Here is a 17136-nt window from a genome sequence, read left to right as displayed (position 1 = left end):
TCAGAAATCTTCCATCAGTGGTTGAAGCGACAAGAATACTTTTTTCATGTCACCGTAGCGCCAATTTAAAGAGTATCCACTAATGCAAACACACATTTTTTTGTGTCAGAATACATTCTACTTGTATTTTTGCTTAGATATGAATAAAAACAGAGTATCCTTGTGGCGCAGCTGACACAGTGTACTCTATTTATGTTCTGTTGATATTCTTCAAAATCTTGCTAGTGGCACATTCATTTGCCTTTATTTTTTTGTGTTCAACGGCCTCATCTCAAAGCATAATCAGCAGCTGGTGGAAACCAAATCCCACCCTACGCTTTTTTTTTAATCCATTGCACTCAGGTGAACATCGGAATACTTAATCACTAAAATATTTGTCAGTACTTCCGTTTTATCACTACTTTACTGAAACCATTATGCGTGTTCAATCCTAGGAATCTGAGCCAGAACTTTTAGCAGTCCCCTCCGTAGTGTAGATTTACAGGTTTGAACCTTAACATCATGAAAACACGTAGATCTTCACCTTCCAGTTACATTTACAAATGACATGTCACTGCTTCTAGAACAGATGATATTTTCCAATTGCTGCTTTCCACAAGGTTACAGAATGCACAGAAGATAATGCAAGGTTTGGAGCATAGCGTGAGCGAGGTCTGAGCATGAAGCGTGTAAATGAGGCTAGCAGATGTTGCCCAGATGTGGCTGGTGGGTGCCGGAGGACCCCAGAACGGACCCTTCCACACACTGACAGCTTTGTTCACCTCCTCCCCTCCCTTCCTAGGCCGTGATGCTGTCTCTCAGGCCTGTGCTTTGAAGTCAGGACGCTGCACAGGAAGTAAGGGGCTGCAATCGATTTTCTTCCTGCATTAGGGCAGGAATGTATGACCCTCCCCTCCTCCTCATCGTTTTGTCTCTCTGTTCTGGAGCGGGTCAGGATTTTGGTTGTATGCATGATAGGGGCAGAGGCCCATGTACTAATTCCATGTTTCAGATCTTATTAGCAAAGAAATTATGTTGATGTGGTTTTTACATTTCCTGTTGATCTATATTTAACAGTGAACCTGAAAAATGAAAACCATTTAATGACCTTAATGTCAGTCCAAACATATGTGATCTTTTATCCATAGAATGCATGAAAAAGAAATGTTATCACATAAAGTTAGTGATGCATTAGTATGTATTGATAATTTTTATTTATTTATTTTTTTGGTGCTTTTGTGTTTGATAGGACAATGGAGTGATTGGGAAAAGGGTGGGCAAGCGGTATCAGATAAGGTGTATGTGGCAGGATTCAAACTCTGGACACCTGAAGCACTAAAATATATCACCACCAACCATGCACTCAAATATTGAAAAGTGAAAATCTTTAAAAAAATAAATACATTTTTCAGCCAAAATTATTTTGGAAGGCCGAAGCCATTGACCAAAGTTAAAATTGCAACTTTGGTTTTGGTGTTTCTGTAAACAAAATAATTTTGTGAATTACTAAATAAAATGAACGTGAATGTAGGCCAATGTTTTTGAGCTCTAAAAACCACAAAACACACTAAAAATAGTCCTTAAAGTCTTGTGAAGCCATAAAATAGCTCAGACCAAAGGATCAGATCAAAAACGTTACCTATTTTTAGGTGTTTATTATTAAAAATCACATGGAAAATTCTTCTAAACATCTCTTTTTGTGTTCCACAGTAGAAAAAATATCATATAGATTTGGACCATCGTAAGTAAATCATAACTGAACTTTTAATTTTGGTGTCCTTCCATTCCTCAGGATATGAGAAGCCATGACAGTGCAACAAGCGGCAAGGATCAGCCTTTTTCGAGTATAGGTCGAGTACATACGCGAGACAGAGAAGTGGAGGATGAAGATCAAGAAGAAAGGTTTGCTGTTGGCATAACAGCATCTAGAGAGGAGCGCTCGGGTATCCCATCAAGCCTTACTAGCACTCTGGAGAACATTGTGCAACAGTTGGACATCCTGACCCAGGTAAACCACTTTTAGGTCATCTTAGTCCTGTTTTTCTAGATCTGCAACGCAAATCAGATCAGATGTAGTTTGTTTTTCTACTCTAATCCAGTCATTTCAAGCTGTAATTTTATTGCAACGGTGAAAGACTTCCATGCAGATTTCACAAGTTGACAGCTGTGCTTTGCTACTCTACTGACAATAAACAACAGACTTGAAATGCGATCACAATTTTATCTGTTGACTCTTCTCTCAGACGGTTGCCGTCCTCGAAGAGCGTCTTACTCTGACTGAAGACAAATTAAGGACATGCTTGGAAAACCAGGTCCTGCTTCTGCAACAGGCACAGCAAGTGGACGGATCAGATGAGGAAGCCGAGGGATCATCTGTGTGAGGGATACCCAACCCCGGTGGTCCTCATTTCAGTGGTAACTTCCTCTGGCCTGCAGGGGGGGACATGACAAATCCCTTTTCTTTTTTCATTTTTAGCTTAAAGACATCCAGCTGTGTCATTCCGAATGAGAACATTGGACTTAACAATGCAAAAAAAAAAAAGGACACAAGATGAAAAGACACAAAGCAGGATGAGGGAGGGGCTGAAGGGGATTTGAGGGATCATACAGCATTCTCACCCAAAAAAAAAGTCATGGTAAGAGGACAGCTGCAGCTAAGACAACATCTCGGTCATGTTTTGACAGCAGCGAGCAAGACATATCAGGAAAGAGACTGATAGAGAAGACAAACATGCATGGATTTTTACAGTGTCCAGATTGGGTTGTGTCTGCTGCATCACATGTATTATGTAAATATAGACCACTATGAATCAATTACAGTCTCCGGTGTGATTAAGGCCCAGGCAGCACGAATGGTTTGTGCATGTGCATGTAAGGCCAAGTAAGTGTCCTCAGAGACACTTGCAGCCTTGTTTACTCTTCCTCAATCAGCCACAGCCTTGTGGCTTTCCTCTGGGTGGGGGTCAGGCGGAAACAGTGAGCCAATCGACAGAAGGGCCCAGCGGTTCTCATTTGTTTTTTTGTGTACTGCATCATTCTGTTTGTGGCAGCTCTGCTAAACTCTTCTCATAAAAACCAAAGCAAGGCGGTAAAAACAAATAATTTAGACCAGTTTCCCAAAGGAAAAAAAAAAGATGTGGCTGATTTTTTTTAGCTATTCAGATTGTATTACAAACCACTCTGGTTGATTACTTACATGCTTTTTCATTTTCACTATACATTTCATATATAAAGAATTTGTCGTGAACATGAAGAAAAATTCCAGCATGTGCAAATTACTAAACTAACTTCTTTAACCACTTCCTGTGTAGCACAGAGTCTCTTACCGACACCAGGTGTGTTCATGACCTCTCTGTGCATAACACAAGACCCTTGTCTCTGGTGGGGCACCAAAAAAGGGCTAGAGCAACCAACTTGTGAATGGAGAACAAAGAGAAGATAAGAGAAGCAAATGCATGTGTTCCTGTGTAAAAGCAGTTGTGTGAGGCTGTCTGCTTGTGCATGTGCCTGTGTTTATGGATTTGTGCACATGCAGGTTCTTGCAAGACCCACATATGGTAAAGTGGTTGCTTGCTTACGAGGCAAGGGAAGGTAAACATTATCTTTAGCTCCCCCACAGACATCAGAGGACTAGTTCTTCCTCCTGCTAGCCAGGCCTGGTTGGCACTGAATCAGAGCACTTTGAGGAAATTCCCTCTGACCTTCTGTTCAAGGAAAAAAAAAAAAAAAAAAAAAAAGATAAAGATGGAGTAATGTAAATTAGCTCACTTGTATTGTTTCTGCAATGCCACCTGCACAAAAGAAACTTGCTCCATTTTTTTCATTTAGGGGAACGTCTGTTGAGAGGTTTTCCTTTTCAACAAATATAGAAAGTTTAAAGATAGGTACACACCTGTCGTGGTTCGGAGACCTTACTGAAGTGGAAGTTTCCGAACTGAGAGAAAACCTTGTTCTAGCAATGAGTGGGTTAGAGAAAACATTGAAACTCTTGAAAGCTGCTTGGCCAATCGTATTCAGGGACTAGAATTATCTGCTGTTTCGAAGCATTTTAGTCTTTAAGGCTGAATTCTTCTGAAAGGCGGATTCACTTATTTTACTTGTTATAAATCCCTAATGCACTTTTCGTGAAATCTGTGGCTTTAAAACTCTAGTTGCGATTAGCATCTGTGTTTTAAAGCACCCTCACACCTGTTTTTTTTTTTTTTTTTTTTTTTTTTCTGAGGGGGGTGTTTTCCAAAGACAGATGGCTTCGCCTCTTTCTTGATTATTTTTGGCTGGAACATAAACTAGTTCCAGCCTCATGGGATATTGAGATTTTAAATTGTTATTGTCCTTTAAACTGACTAACTACCTGTCAATCTTTCTATCTATCTATCTGTCTGTCTGTCTATATCCATCCATCCATTTTTCAGTAATAATCTACATAATGTACATACTACTATAATACTGTGTAGAACCTAAATTTGGTCGTATAAATATATCATTATTATCTTTGAGTAATTAAAATCCTGACACATTCATAGCGCTCGCTGTTATGAATAACCGAGCATTTGCACTATTTTTATCACAACTGATGGAATCTTGTAGGCGTTTGCAAAAGAGTTAAGTCTGAGAATTTGCAATGGAAATTAGGTTGAAATGATGAATCAAAAACAATGGCTTGGGTTAACACGCACCGTTAAAGTGTCAAAATCTCCTTAAAAAGAGAGGCGTTTTAAAAAGTGCGATGGCCTAATAACCCCTCACCCATCTACTTTCCTCCTTTGTTTTTAAAAAAGTCTTCCCTGCTAACCGAAAACCCCCTGTGCTCTTATCTCAAACTGTTTTTTTAAGCCCAACGCTTTTTGAACATTTGCACGGCCTGTAGCAAATCCTTTGACCCCAAGTGTGTTTAAGGTTTCTTTGATTAAATAACAGAAGAAACCTGGTGGGTTTTCTGAAGAGAGATGTCAAGTTCAAAAGACGCAGAGGTGTGTTGATTACAACAGCTGCACTTAATAAAATCTCGGAGGAGCGTGAAAAGAGAAAAGTGTGTTTTTATTTCACACCAAACAGGTTTTGTTGTGTTTTACATTGAAGTGGTTAGTAAAGATGTTTTACACATCTGTCTTTTTGATTGTTTAAAACAGTTTGTCTCAATAGGTCTTTTTATTCACCCAAAAATGCCCTTGATGTATGAAGTCATTGGTGTTGGTGAGTTTTTAAACCATTTATTGTGATTTTCCAAATGTTGTTTCTGATTTAAAAAAAAACAACAACATTGATTCTGTCGCTACAATTTCCTCTCACATCTCAAACTACCCTATACTCTTTGTTGTGCTTACATTTCACAAAGTCTAGAAAAGGCCCCTTTTCCCGTAAAGTCTCATGAGCTTCCGGTTTTCATAGATATCTGTTTTTTCTTTCTCATGTCCATTCAGCTGGAGGAGGAAATGTGGGAACAGGCTGTCCCTGTTGCTGATAAGGACGTACGGAACTTCCCACCTTCCACATATGGGACTGGTCCTTTAACTGGAAAGAGGTCCTGCCAGGGGTCATTGCAAAAGCAAGAACATCCGTCCTGTCTCCCCACAACCTGTTTGAGAAATCTGACCTCGTCAAAGCATATTTTCTTTGTACTGTAGAAACAAAAAGAGGAACGGAACTTCCTGTGGAAAAAAATATATTGTTTTTTAATTGCAGACAATGTGGTCTTATTAGTAATCGTAAGCATATGCACTAAAAGTTCTTTATTGGCATATTGACAGCATTTAAAACCTAAGAATGTTACTACTTTTAGGTTTATAGAATATTATATTTATGGAAATAATAAGCTGAATTTATTGTTTATTAATATGTGACTTCTGGTACTTTACTATACTATACTACTTATGGTGAACAAGTTTTTACACTTGCCTAAAATTTAAATGTATCATTATAATTTAGCCAATCAATTATAAAGTATGTCATCTATTTTTTTTTACATTGTTTACCATTTGAGAGATTTTCATAAATTGATTTAAAATATCTTTAAAAATGTATATTAGCTTGTAGTAACTAAAATAAACCTATTATCTGCCTATACATTTATAATATATATTGTATCTTCTAAAACTTTGCTTTTACATTTTTGATACTGTCAATACATATATCAGCATTTTTGTAATGTAAACCTTTTGTATTAGTATGTATAAATACTAATGATCAAGCTGATATAAAAAAATAACAACAATATAATTAGCATATTGGAAGTTTTTGTCCACATTACAAATTCTGTGTGCATTAATAAACCCAGCTAAAACTACTAGAGTAAAAATTGTGACAACCAGCCTCAATCTCTTAGATTTTATGTGTTATATTTTTAAAATGGCATTTAATTTTATTTAAAATGAAGTGTGGCTACAGAAACACACCACAAGTTTGTGCCATTATGTGTGTGTGTGTGTGTGTGTGTGTGTGTGTGTGTGTGTGTGTGTGTGTGTGTGTGTGTGTGTTTTCTTGTGTGCAGAACTGGATCACAGCCGTCTTTTCTGTTCTTGGGTCCATGTGCCTGCTCAGTCATGTGCCACTCGTGCATCCAGACTCCATCTCCATATCTCAATCCTGATGGCTTTTCCTTAAGCAAGACTTTCAGCCTATTCCCTTGATGCCTCCTGACAGAGAGCTGGCAGGTGGAGACGTCTGTGTAATCTTCCTTCTTTACACCCGCTCTTGTTTTTTTGGGTTTGAGTCTAGCCGGGTGGAGTGGGTCTGAATGAACCAGTGTTGTTTGTCAATTCATCCTGGAGGAGTGTATGTGACGGTGAGGCTCATTGTCCTCCGTGGCTCAGCCTTCCATCTGGTCTGATTGGATTGGCTGCGTGACAGAGTTTCACTTTAGCTTGAGAAAGTTAGGTCAAGTTAGGCTTCTGCTCTGAGCTACCTGAGCCTTTCGTGCTTTGAAGAGAAGTCTGCTGCAAACATCAACTTAATAACTTTTTAATGTTTCTGTGGGTGAATCTTATAAGTCGTTTCACCCCAAAATAGAAATACAGTAGGAATTCTATTTTGATTAAGAACATTTTAAGAATCTGCCAGCAAATCTAAGTATTGCTGTAATGCAATAACAAACAAATATATTTATATATTGGCCTGTTTGTTAATAAATGTTGTTGTATAGATGGAAAGGAAGATTTCTCATTTTGCATTGTATAATGATTTTTCATATATACTCAAAATAATGTCACATTACAAAAAACCTCAAAAATAAGCTTAATTTTCTTTCTGAAATATAATTTTAATACAATATTAATATAAAATGTGTATATTTGTAAAGCATATTATAAATATAATGTAAATGATAGATATTTTCTAAATGAATGTCATAATCAAAATCATTTAAATAACTAAATTAATACATTTAAATATAATTTATAATAAAACTATTATAAAATAATATTAAACTAATTTATTATTATTTTTAAATATAATTTAGGTTTTTTTGTTACTAACTCTCTCTTTTGCAACCTAGATGTAATTTTAATACATTATTTTATTCTCTTATAATTCATAATTCATAATATAAAATATGATAAAAATACTGTATTTAATAAACTACTTTCAGAATAATATACATATATAATAAATATAAAAATAAACATACATTTATAAGTAAATATATGCATTTTAATGTAATTTTAAATAATAATAACATTTATTTTTTAAATTAATTTGTTTTGGGGGTGTACTGAACTTTGTGAAACTCCCTTTATTCGCTTATTAAAAATCTACCCATTTTTTTGTCACAACACTAATCCTTGTTAGGTGTAGCTGAAATCCTCATAATTTGTTTTCGTCCTCTCTCAATATGTCACATTCCTTCAAATGAATCATCCTCTTCTTTCAGAAATTGCTCTGCAATTGTCTTAACCTACTGCATGTTATTAGATGCAGCATAATACTCCAAGCAGCATTATGCAATGACCGTGTGTCTCGGTTACCTAATTTTTTATGACACGTAGTAGGATAATACACGCTTAGTCCACTTATGTCATGTCTTCTTCCTGTCTGTAAGCCTTTATGTAAGCTAATGGTCACCATCCATCCCACACTGAGGTGCAGGTGTGTTATGGGAAGGCCCTGCTAATCCTAAAAAGTGCCAACAAAGCAGTGCCCTAGAGAACAGAGCATTTTGTGTGTGAGTCTCCTTGTCTATAATCCTCTCCAGGTGCTCTCGGCCATTCTCAACTCTTCTAATCACTCAACTTGTCTTCGGGTGAGGGGGGTGGTACCTGCCAACTGCTGTTTTTGTTTTAGATTAGCCGCTTCCCTAAGTCCCGACCCTCGGCCGGATGTCCCAAACCCATCTGTCACCGAACGGAGGCTGAGAGGATAGAGAGGAGGAGGACAAGAAAAGAGGATGAGCTAGTGAAAGAAGCTAGGAAGTAATTGCATCTGGTTTAAACCCTCTCAGCGCTAGTCAGATTTTTTGGTGCTGTAGCAAGGGGCTACATGCTAATGTCCTGCTGTTCACCATGTTATGATTTGGCTAATCGAAAAAGCAAAACCAAATGGTTGCGTTAATGTTGTGCAAATGTTAGCAGTGATTTGTAGAAGGAAAAAGAACATTGCTAAGTCATTAACTGTTGTTATGGCAATTAGCATGAACTTGCTTTCTATAGGTTGTTCTTGTATATTTTGCGAATACGTTTTGACCAGAAGTATGTTGAGTTTAAATAGTCCCAGGTGTGGTTTGTAAGTGGATGCTCGTGGGTAGAAAAGAAAGCAGTTACAATGCAACTATTGTTATTTTGGATAAATATAACTCACTTCTAATATTGCCCTAATTTTATTATTAAACGTTGCAATAGACATTTACTTAGTTTACTGCTTTTAAATGACAATTTATGTTTATTTAATTAATAATACATATTAATTTATATAAACGAGAATATGGACCAAAGCTAATGCTTATATATACAGTTAGCATCATAATATCATTATTACTCCTAAATTTAACAAAAAAAAACTATAAAGAATTACTATACAGCAAATTAAGCAAAGTTAGTGACGAGCAGCTTAGCTACCTTTTTTAATAGTTCAGTAGCTGGCTTAGCATGAATTAGATTTAGCCAGCATTAGCAACTAGCAGTCTGGCTACATTTTTAAGCAGTTCAGTATCTAGTTTGTTGTAAATTAGCTTCCCTGCTAAAAAAAAAACGACATATGCTGGTTAGGTATGTTAGTAGGTATGAAACTTGGATGCTGGCTTCAGCTGGTCCTTTGCTGGTTTAAGATGGTCATCTTACTGGTTTATGCTGGTCCTTTGCCAGCATCAAAACATACCTAACTAGCATATGCTGTTTTTTTAGCAGGGTTATCTAAATTAGTGACTAGCTGCTTAGCTATGTGTTTTTTTTTTATTTCAGTAGCCAGAAAAACATGAATTCGCTTTTTTTTTTACATTAGTGACTACCGGCATGGCTAAATAAAATTATAGTTCAGCTAGCTAGTTTATTGCAAATATGATTTGTTTAACTACATTAGCAACCTAGCTGCATTTGCATTAGTTCAGAATGAACATTTGTCAAACTTAATATTTTTGTGTTTTGGTCTTATTGAATTGTATGGTTATATAGATATTTCCCCTTAGCTAGTTTACTAGCTTTTGTAGCATTGTTGTAAACGGCACATATTGAATAAGCTCGTTTGAAAAATCTGGAAGACTCTTTTAAAATCTGGCTTTTGTGTAAGTGAAACAATTAGGATATTAAAGATATCTCTTTATTTTATTTTTTTTTTGCTTTCTAGTTTGTGCTTTCACTTGCGTTTGCCTGCTGTGATCTGTTGTGGAAATGGCTGTCACATTTGGTCAGGTGAGCTTGTGTTTGTGCCAAGGTAGTTTTGTGTTAAGCAGGTTAAGAAGCATTTCCTAATCTCTTAAGATGCTGTTGCGCTCGAGACCATCCTGGCAGCCCGCCTGGATGATGGGATGACAGTGTTTCGTACGCAAACCTTGATCCAACAAGCTGGCATGGGTACGTCACGCTGAGGTGGGCAGCATGCTCTTTGTCTCAGGCCTGTCTCGCTGTGAGATTAACTGGAAGGATGTTTTTATGTCTGTTCATACGGTTGAGCTCTTTAAAAAAAGCTTTTGTGGTTGATTTGTCATGTGTGGTGCGTCATGCTAGCTAAGCTACCGTTAAATATTCACTGTTTATGCATCTAAAATTCGTTCTTTATTGAAACAATGTAATTGTTGAACAACAGCTACATGAACAAATTGTATAACTTTTGTTAGCAGTAACGTAACATTACTGAGACCAGGCAGGGGTTTTGGAAGTTAGCATTGTGGTAGTTATATTATGCTACATATTGCAGTGCAAATCGTGTACCAGTTTCATAAAATAAGCTGACCAAATAAGACAGGTTTATTTCAGTTAGTCTGACTTATTTTTTTACCACTGGCAATAGACTAACTGAAATAAGCCTGCCTTATCTGGTAAATTTGTTTTAATAAAACAGGTCCCTGACATTGTTAACAGGTTTTAGGTGGTGGTAACAAAACAAACAAACAAAAAAAACTATATTTGATATGCTACTATGTGCTATTGCTAGCTAAGCTATTAAACTCAAGAGACTGAGTTGAGCTAGTTTAAAATGACTAAACTGCTGGGTTAATGTTCAGTATGTAATGTGCTTAATGTTGTGTAATGTTGCTGTGTTGGGAGTTAGCATTATGCTAGTTACATTAAACTGTATATTGCTAAGCAAATGTTAGCTCATTCTAGCATTCCTGTCTATAATTTAAATTATATGTGGTTAAAAAAAGTTACATTTTGCATACAAATATTGCTAGCTTAGTTTAGTTAACTGCAAGAGGTTTCGTTAGCCTAGCTTCAAATGCCTAAATTTAAAGCACATGCTGACAATTATGCTTAATATACACTCATGATAATTAGTTACTATTTCATGACTAATTTGTAGTTCTCATTTGTATGTTTCTTTTACAATCTGCTTACCGCTCACTGATTGGACCTTCATGGACATTTGTTTTTTCTATAAAGGTAATGTTTTTGTACAAAACTATTTGCATGAAATATTGTAAATTGGGTTTATTTAGCGTCGAGTTTCTACTAAAAACATGGTATTTGAGTTAAAGGAATTCCAATGTGTGGATCTGCTATTCCCTCGTGTTTAAGCAAAGAATGTGCGAGTTGCGTTTCCTGTTAGATTTGCTGAAGTGAAAATACAAAGACAACCTGCAATATCTCACCCCTTTTCCTTTCGCACACTTTTGCAGGTTGCGAAAATGAGAAGGTGGAAATGATTCAGTTGCATCTGCTCTTTTCCTCTTGTTAAACCTACATCCGCCAGACCATGACAGCTTTAACACACTCGCATGCTGACAGTGATTTTGACGAGCGGCACGGACATCCGCAGCTGGTGGGGGCTCACCCGACCTCAGCCTCTGTAATTATCGCAGCTTCTGTTTTCCCTCAAGTGCTCTGACTGTCTGCTAGCATCCAGAAGCTCTCGAGTGAGTGCTGTACACCTACACATTTCAAAATAAAGCTTCTTTATTGGTATCTATGGTTCCATGAGGAAACTTTAACATCTGTGGAAGCTTTCCATTGCACAAAAGGTTCTTTACAGTGGAAAAAGGTTCCTAAAATTGTTCTTTCGAGAACGGTGAACCGAAAGGTTTTTTAGGAAGCCAAAAATGGTTCTTTAACTTTTGGAACCATTCTTTGTGTACAACAGCAATGCCGTAGAATAGAGATCCTCAAATCTGGCTCGCAAGATCCACTTCTCTGCAGAGTTTAGCTTCAATGCTGATTAAACTCACCTACCTGTGATTTTCTAATGATCTTTTGAAAAATTATTTTTTGTAATGTGAAGAACAATTTAAAAATCTAAATCAGAACATGCAGATTCCATACATACAAAGATTCTTCATGGAGCCATCAACGCCAATAAAGAACCTTTACATTTAAGGACACATTATGGTTCTCTTATGGCAAGTTGGCTAATAATTTTAAGCCCATTTTAAAGTCAACTAAGAAGTGAATAACACCGTTTTGGGATGGTACTACCAAGTGTAAACTCAACTGAAGATTCATCACTCTTTTATTTAGGTTGAGGACTTGTTTAGTCTGGGCATTAAATATGGGCAGACCAGCATGCCAGTCCGAGAACGCAATGACTGCCACCCTCTCCGTTTGCATTAACCCTTAACGTGCTATTCTGTTTTTTAAACCAAACGGGATTGAGGCCCCTTAAGATTTTCTGATCATTTGTCTCAATTGCCCGTGAGAAAGTTCGAATTGCACTTGAGTAATTGTTTCAGGCCGTCTTGATCTGGCTAAACGAAATATCTGATTTTCTCCAAAGAGGGGAAACAATGTTCCCATTGAAGGGGTGAAACTGCCCATAACCTTGTGGGTGGTCCCGGAGCAAAGTACTTCAGATATTATTATGTAGCAGGACTGCTTTTTGGATCCTTACACCTTCATATAGCGTGACCTTTGTGAGAGACTCCCCTCAAAGAGGGATAAAAGAGATGCTGTGAATATGCTAGTGGGGTGGCGTAGCACTCGAGCTCCCGGCCTATCGACCGTCTCCAGCGGCTCTATCCAGAATAACTCTGGCCTCTTGCTTGAGGAACTGTTGAAACTCTTCGAGGGCTGACGCAACGCTTTGGGTCTGACTTACCTGGCTAAAAATGGGCATGTGCTGGACGAACACTCAGCCTTGGTGGGTGGTCCAGCCTTGTAAGCCGCTTTCCGAGCAGCTTTTATGTCTTTGTGAAGCAAGGCTGAATATGAATCCTGCCACTTTTGTGTAACTCTCGTCACAGATGTGAGAGAACCCCTGCTGAGAGCCGAGATTCATTTTGACAGTTTCAACAAATTAAACCGCAAGAGTTCAGATTTATAACATCCACCTTGCATGAACTTTTTTTTAAAAGTACAAATACCATATAAAATGACACCTTATCTCTCTCTCTCTCTCTCTCTCTCTCTCTCTCTCTCTCTCTCTCTCTCTCTATATATATATATATATATATATATATATATATATATATATATATATATATATATATATATATATATATATTTATTTATTTATTTTTTACAAAAATATTTGCAGTCATTATAGCGTACCGCATTCGTACAAGAGAACAAAGCACCGAGGTGCAAATATACTGGAAGTTAAAGGACAGAATAAACACATTCCACTATTACTCTGCAATTTGCCTTTCCATTACATCTCAGCACAGACCAGTGGGTCGCTGCTGGGACTTGCAAGAGGATATAAAGTGTTCCCCTCTCAGCCAGCACTGTAATTACACGCCATCAGCTCCTCAGTTGCCATACAAACACATAATAACCTTCATCCTGCTCTCCTTCAATTACCCTCCCCTCTCTCAGCTATTACCCAGGATACCCCGGGGCCTCCTGTCTGCCTCTGTTTACAAATTCCTGTCATATTTCAGGATCTGCAAGACCTCTGTTAAAGGGGTTGAGGAAAACAGCTGGGTCTGGAATGACGCCTTGCAGAAGGGTCTTTCTCAACAGCTCACGGCCGCTCAGATTCATTCATCAAGAATGTGTTGAAATAAGGACATTCTCTCTCGCTGCGGAGGGAGGGATGACTGGAGAGAATGTGTTTTTGGGTGTTTCTTCAACTTTAGGCACTTTTACTTCCCTGGAGATGATTTCTGTTAAAGCTAACAGATTTTTTTAATTTTTAACAGATTTGACTTTCTTTTTGTTATACCCAGGTTGCATTAAATGCTCTTATTGGTTATATTTGCTACACTTCAAAAATGCTGGGTCAAAAACTACCCAGTGAAATATACCCTCCAAAGGTGAAAATGTATTAATAAGCAATTTTACAAAATGTTTATTATTTAGTTATTATTTCTTCAACTCATTAATAAATAAAATATCAAACTCAAACATACATTTCACCCAGCGGTAGATTTTTTATAACCCAACAAGAGAGTACTTTTCACATTCAATTTATTTTACTGTACTAATAAACCAGACTAAGACTTTTAATCCAAATATTCGGACATTTTATTTGAGTCACATAAAAAGCTTTAAAAAGACATTTACATTTGCACAAAAAATTATACATATACACACTTTAAATTTAAAAGTTTACCTTTAGTAGAAGAAATATTGCAATTTTCTAAAAGTGACATTTCAGAGTTCAGGAGATTGTAGAAACAATTGAAAATGAGCTATCACAATGGGCTCATGTGTTTCAGGGTGGTCCAACAACACGCCTGGCAGGGTGTTTTTATAGATGAATATATCTTGGTCGATAATGTGTCCTGGACATCTTTACATTCCAATGACTCATTATACGTATGCATGAAATCACATGAATAATGTACTGCAAGACAAATCAATCAGAGTAAAGGCTGTCCGGTGACTTAATGGCTTGTTGTTGACTTCAAATCGTTGGATCTCAGTTTCATCTGAACAATTTCTCATCAGCACTTCCTGTTTGTATGGCTGATGTTGGAGGGCCCACCGAGGCTGTTTGTTTACTGCGGTTCTCTGGAGAGACCCTCGTGGCTCTGCTTCCTGTTTTGATCCACTAAAACCAGCCCAGCCTTGAAACCTCTATTAGATTCCCAGGAGTGTCCTTTAATGTGTCCCTCCTCTTAGCCTAAGGCAAACCCATTTATTGTCCTACTAAGAACACAAACAAGGCTTATTCAAACAGACAGACTGCTAAAATTATTAGACATTGTTGCATTAAGAGGTGCCTTACATAGGTGTAGGATAAAGGAAATTGTACTAAATTAGACATTATTGTGATGGTTTTTATTTTTATTGTTATTTTGGTGCACTAGCAATGGGTCACTAGGTTTTTTAATGTTTGGAAAGAAGTTTATTTGCCTTATTAAAAATATAGTAAAAATGGTATAATACTGTAAAGTATTATGTAAAATAGCTAAATGAAAGGTTTTTATTTATGTGGTGCAAAGCCAAGTTTTCAACAGTCTTAATATGCTGATTCACTGCTTAAAATATTTATTATTATTATTACTTTTAAAAACAGAAATTAATTGAAATAGAATTTTTTAATATATATATATATATATATATATATATATATATATATATATATATTTTGTATTATTTTTTGCAATCAATGTTTTAGCAAAATAAATTCAGTTGACTACCCTTCCCATTTTTTTTAAATTTAAATGTAGCTAAAACAAATAGTTTGCAACCACTTACCTCAGTGTATTCGATTATATATATTAAATATAAATGTATTCATGCTAAGAACAGCCACTTCACCTCAGCCATTGTTATACTGAATATTTAAATAATCACTTTAATGACTTTTGTCACCTGCATTTAACCTCTCAAGCGGCTTTATTTACACACATTATGAGCAGTTCTGCTGTTTGTGAAAGTGCACCAACCCCCAGCAGAAATCAGCACACAAAGAGCTCCAAAAGTAAGTCAACAGTGAGAGAGGAAGTAAACATCACGGGAGCAGGAAGCCGCACTGTATCACAGGTGAAGGGGGAGGTGGGGACGGCAGTTAGTTTAAGAAAAGAGAAACCCTGGTGATCCACAACACAATCAGATTGACCTTTCATCCCGTGAGCTGCTGTCAGGGATGATGGGGGGTCAGCAGAGACCCTGATGCAGGACAGAGACCCGGCCCGATGGAGCCGCAGATAAAAGCGGAGCCGGCATTGTCTAAACCTCAGACTAGTGTGCCTGGTGAGCGGCAGAAACTCCCAAAACATCCAGTCCCACCCAGGAACTGAGGAAGGGGGGGTCAAAAAACCTGTCAATACTCTCCCCCGAACCTATACACCCCATCCTAAAAATTGCCCTACCTATTTGAATATATTTGGGCATAAACAATGCAATTCACGCGCCACTGCAAATGTTCTATAACTCGCATTTGGCTAAAGGAAAAATACCTGTTCTGCACCACCACAGAGCTGTTTTCTGCCGTGTTTGCTTCAGACGCGCCAGATATCATCGCTCTGTGATAATAGCAGGAAGAACTGAGCTGTTATCAGTTTGCAGGCCTGCTGCCGGAGCCGGACGACCTGCGTGTGTCCGTTTAAAGGAGAGTCTAACTTTAACTCAGTTTAGTCAAGTTTAACCAAAGCATTTAAGTCTCTGCGAATATTGCTTGTTGGTTTTGCATAAAAGCTATTTTAAAAGGCGCAATTTGTTGGCGACAAGCTAATTATTATTAAAATGTATGTGATGAAATAGTCCTTACTTTTTCTCTCTTTTTGGCGACAATTATTATTAAAAATGTATGTGATGTATGTGATTAAAATGTATGTGATGAAATAGTCCTTACTTTTTCTCTCTTTTTTTGTCTTTATAATGTCGTTAAAAAAAATCTAATATTTTTATTTTATTACTATTATTCTGTGTAATGCAGTCTGCCACTTCCAATTATATTTATATACAAAATATTATATTTTATATGCAGCCATTTCATTTTTGTGTGCTATGGGTATTAGTTTTATTATATCATGATGCTGTTCTAATATTTATTATTATTATTTTGTATATATGTATATTATATATTTTTAAGTGGTTTATAGGTTTTCAGTTGGTCTCCGAAGACAAAAGCTCATCCAGAAGCATTATCTTCGGGCAGCAAAGCAGCCAAAATTGATTACAATGAGAATACGGTGCAGCCTCCCCAGAAGGATCTCCACAAGCTCCAGGATAATGGCCATTATCTAGACGCTGTGTGGTGTTTCATATGTTAAGCGGGGTGAAACTGAACACACCTTTGGCTCATGCGACCGCTGTGCATGTGAATGATGACAGAGAGCCTTGATGGACAATTAAAGAGCAATTCACTGCCAAATGACACAGGAGACAGGATGTCTGACAACATGTTAATCAGCTCACCCTAATCTGGTCTGCTGCGGTCATTCTCGACACGTATTTCATCAGCATTATTGTCTTAATTCCAGAGGTTCGTTTATAGCAAACCTGTAAACGCGATTGAGCAAAATGATATATAAATATATTTTTTTTCTCTTTCGCTCGCCTATTTTATGCAAATCGACCACGTTGAATAGCGTTTTCGAGCTCCGGCGTTTCTGAGCACCAGAGACCTGCCCTGACCTTTTAAGCGAACGCCGGGCTTCGGTTTATCGGCATGCAATTCAAATTAACC

General features: G+C 37.2%; 1 protein-coding gene across 2 annotated transcripts in view; it reads left to right on the top strand.

Moving 5' to 3' along the window:
* The window catches only part of poc1b (POC1 centriolar protein B), a 32024-nt gene extending 26025 nt beyond the window's left edge, over positions 1-5999 (top strand). The window contains exons 11-13 of one of the 2 annotated variants that reach the window (XM_043227279.1): positions 1772-1987; positions 2223-2394; positions 5400-5999. In XM_043227279.1, coding sequence (XP_043083214.1) covers positions 1772-1987; positions 2223-2360 — 354 coding nt within the window. In that variant the 3' untranslated portion in view covers positions 2361-2394; positions 5400-5999. Of the gene's footprint in view, positions 1-1771; positions 1988-2222; positions 4187-5399 lie in introns of those variants that run through there. The other variant, XM_043227277.1, reaches the window with a different exon arrangement.
* The last annotated feature ends 11137 nt before the right edge of the window (positions 6000-17136 follow it).

The sequence above is a fragment of the Puntigrus tetrazona genome, chromosome 25, assembly GCF_018831695.1.
Source record: "Puntigrus tetrazona isolate hp1 chromosome 25, ASM1883169v1, whole genome shotgun sequence".
Lineage (NCBI taxonomy): Eukaryota > Metazoa > Chordata > Actinopteri > Cypriniformes > Cyprinidae > Puntigrus > Puntigrus tetrazona.
Note: the sequence above shows the minus strand (reverse complement) of the source record. Positions and strands in the feature narration are given on the sequence as shown.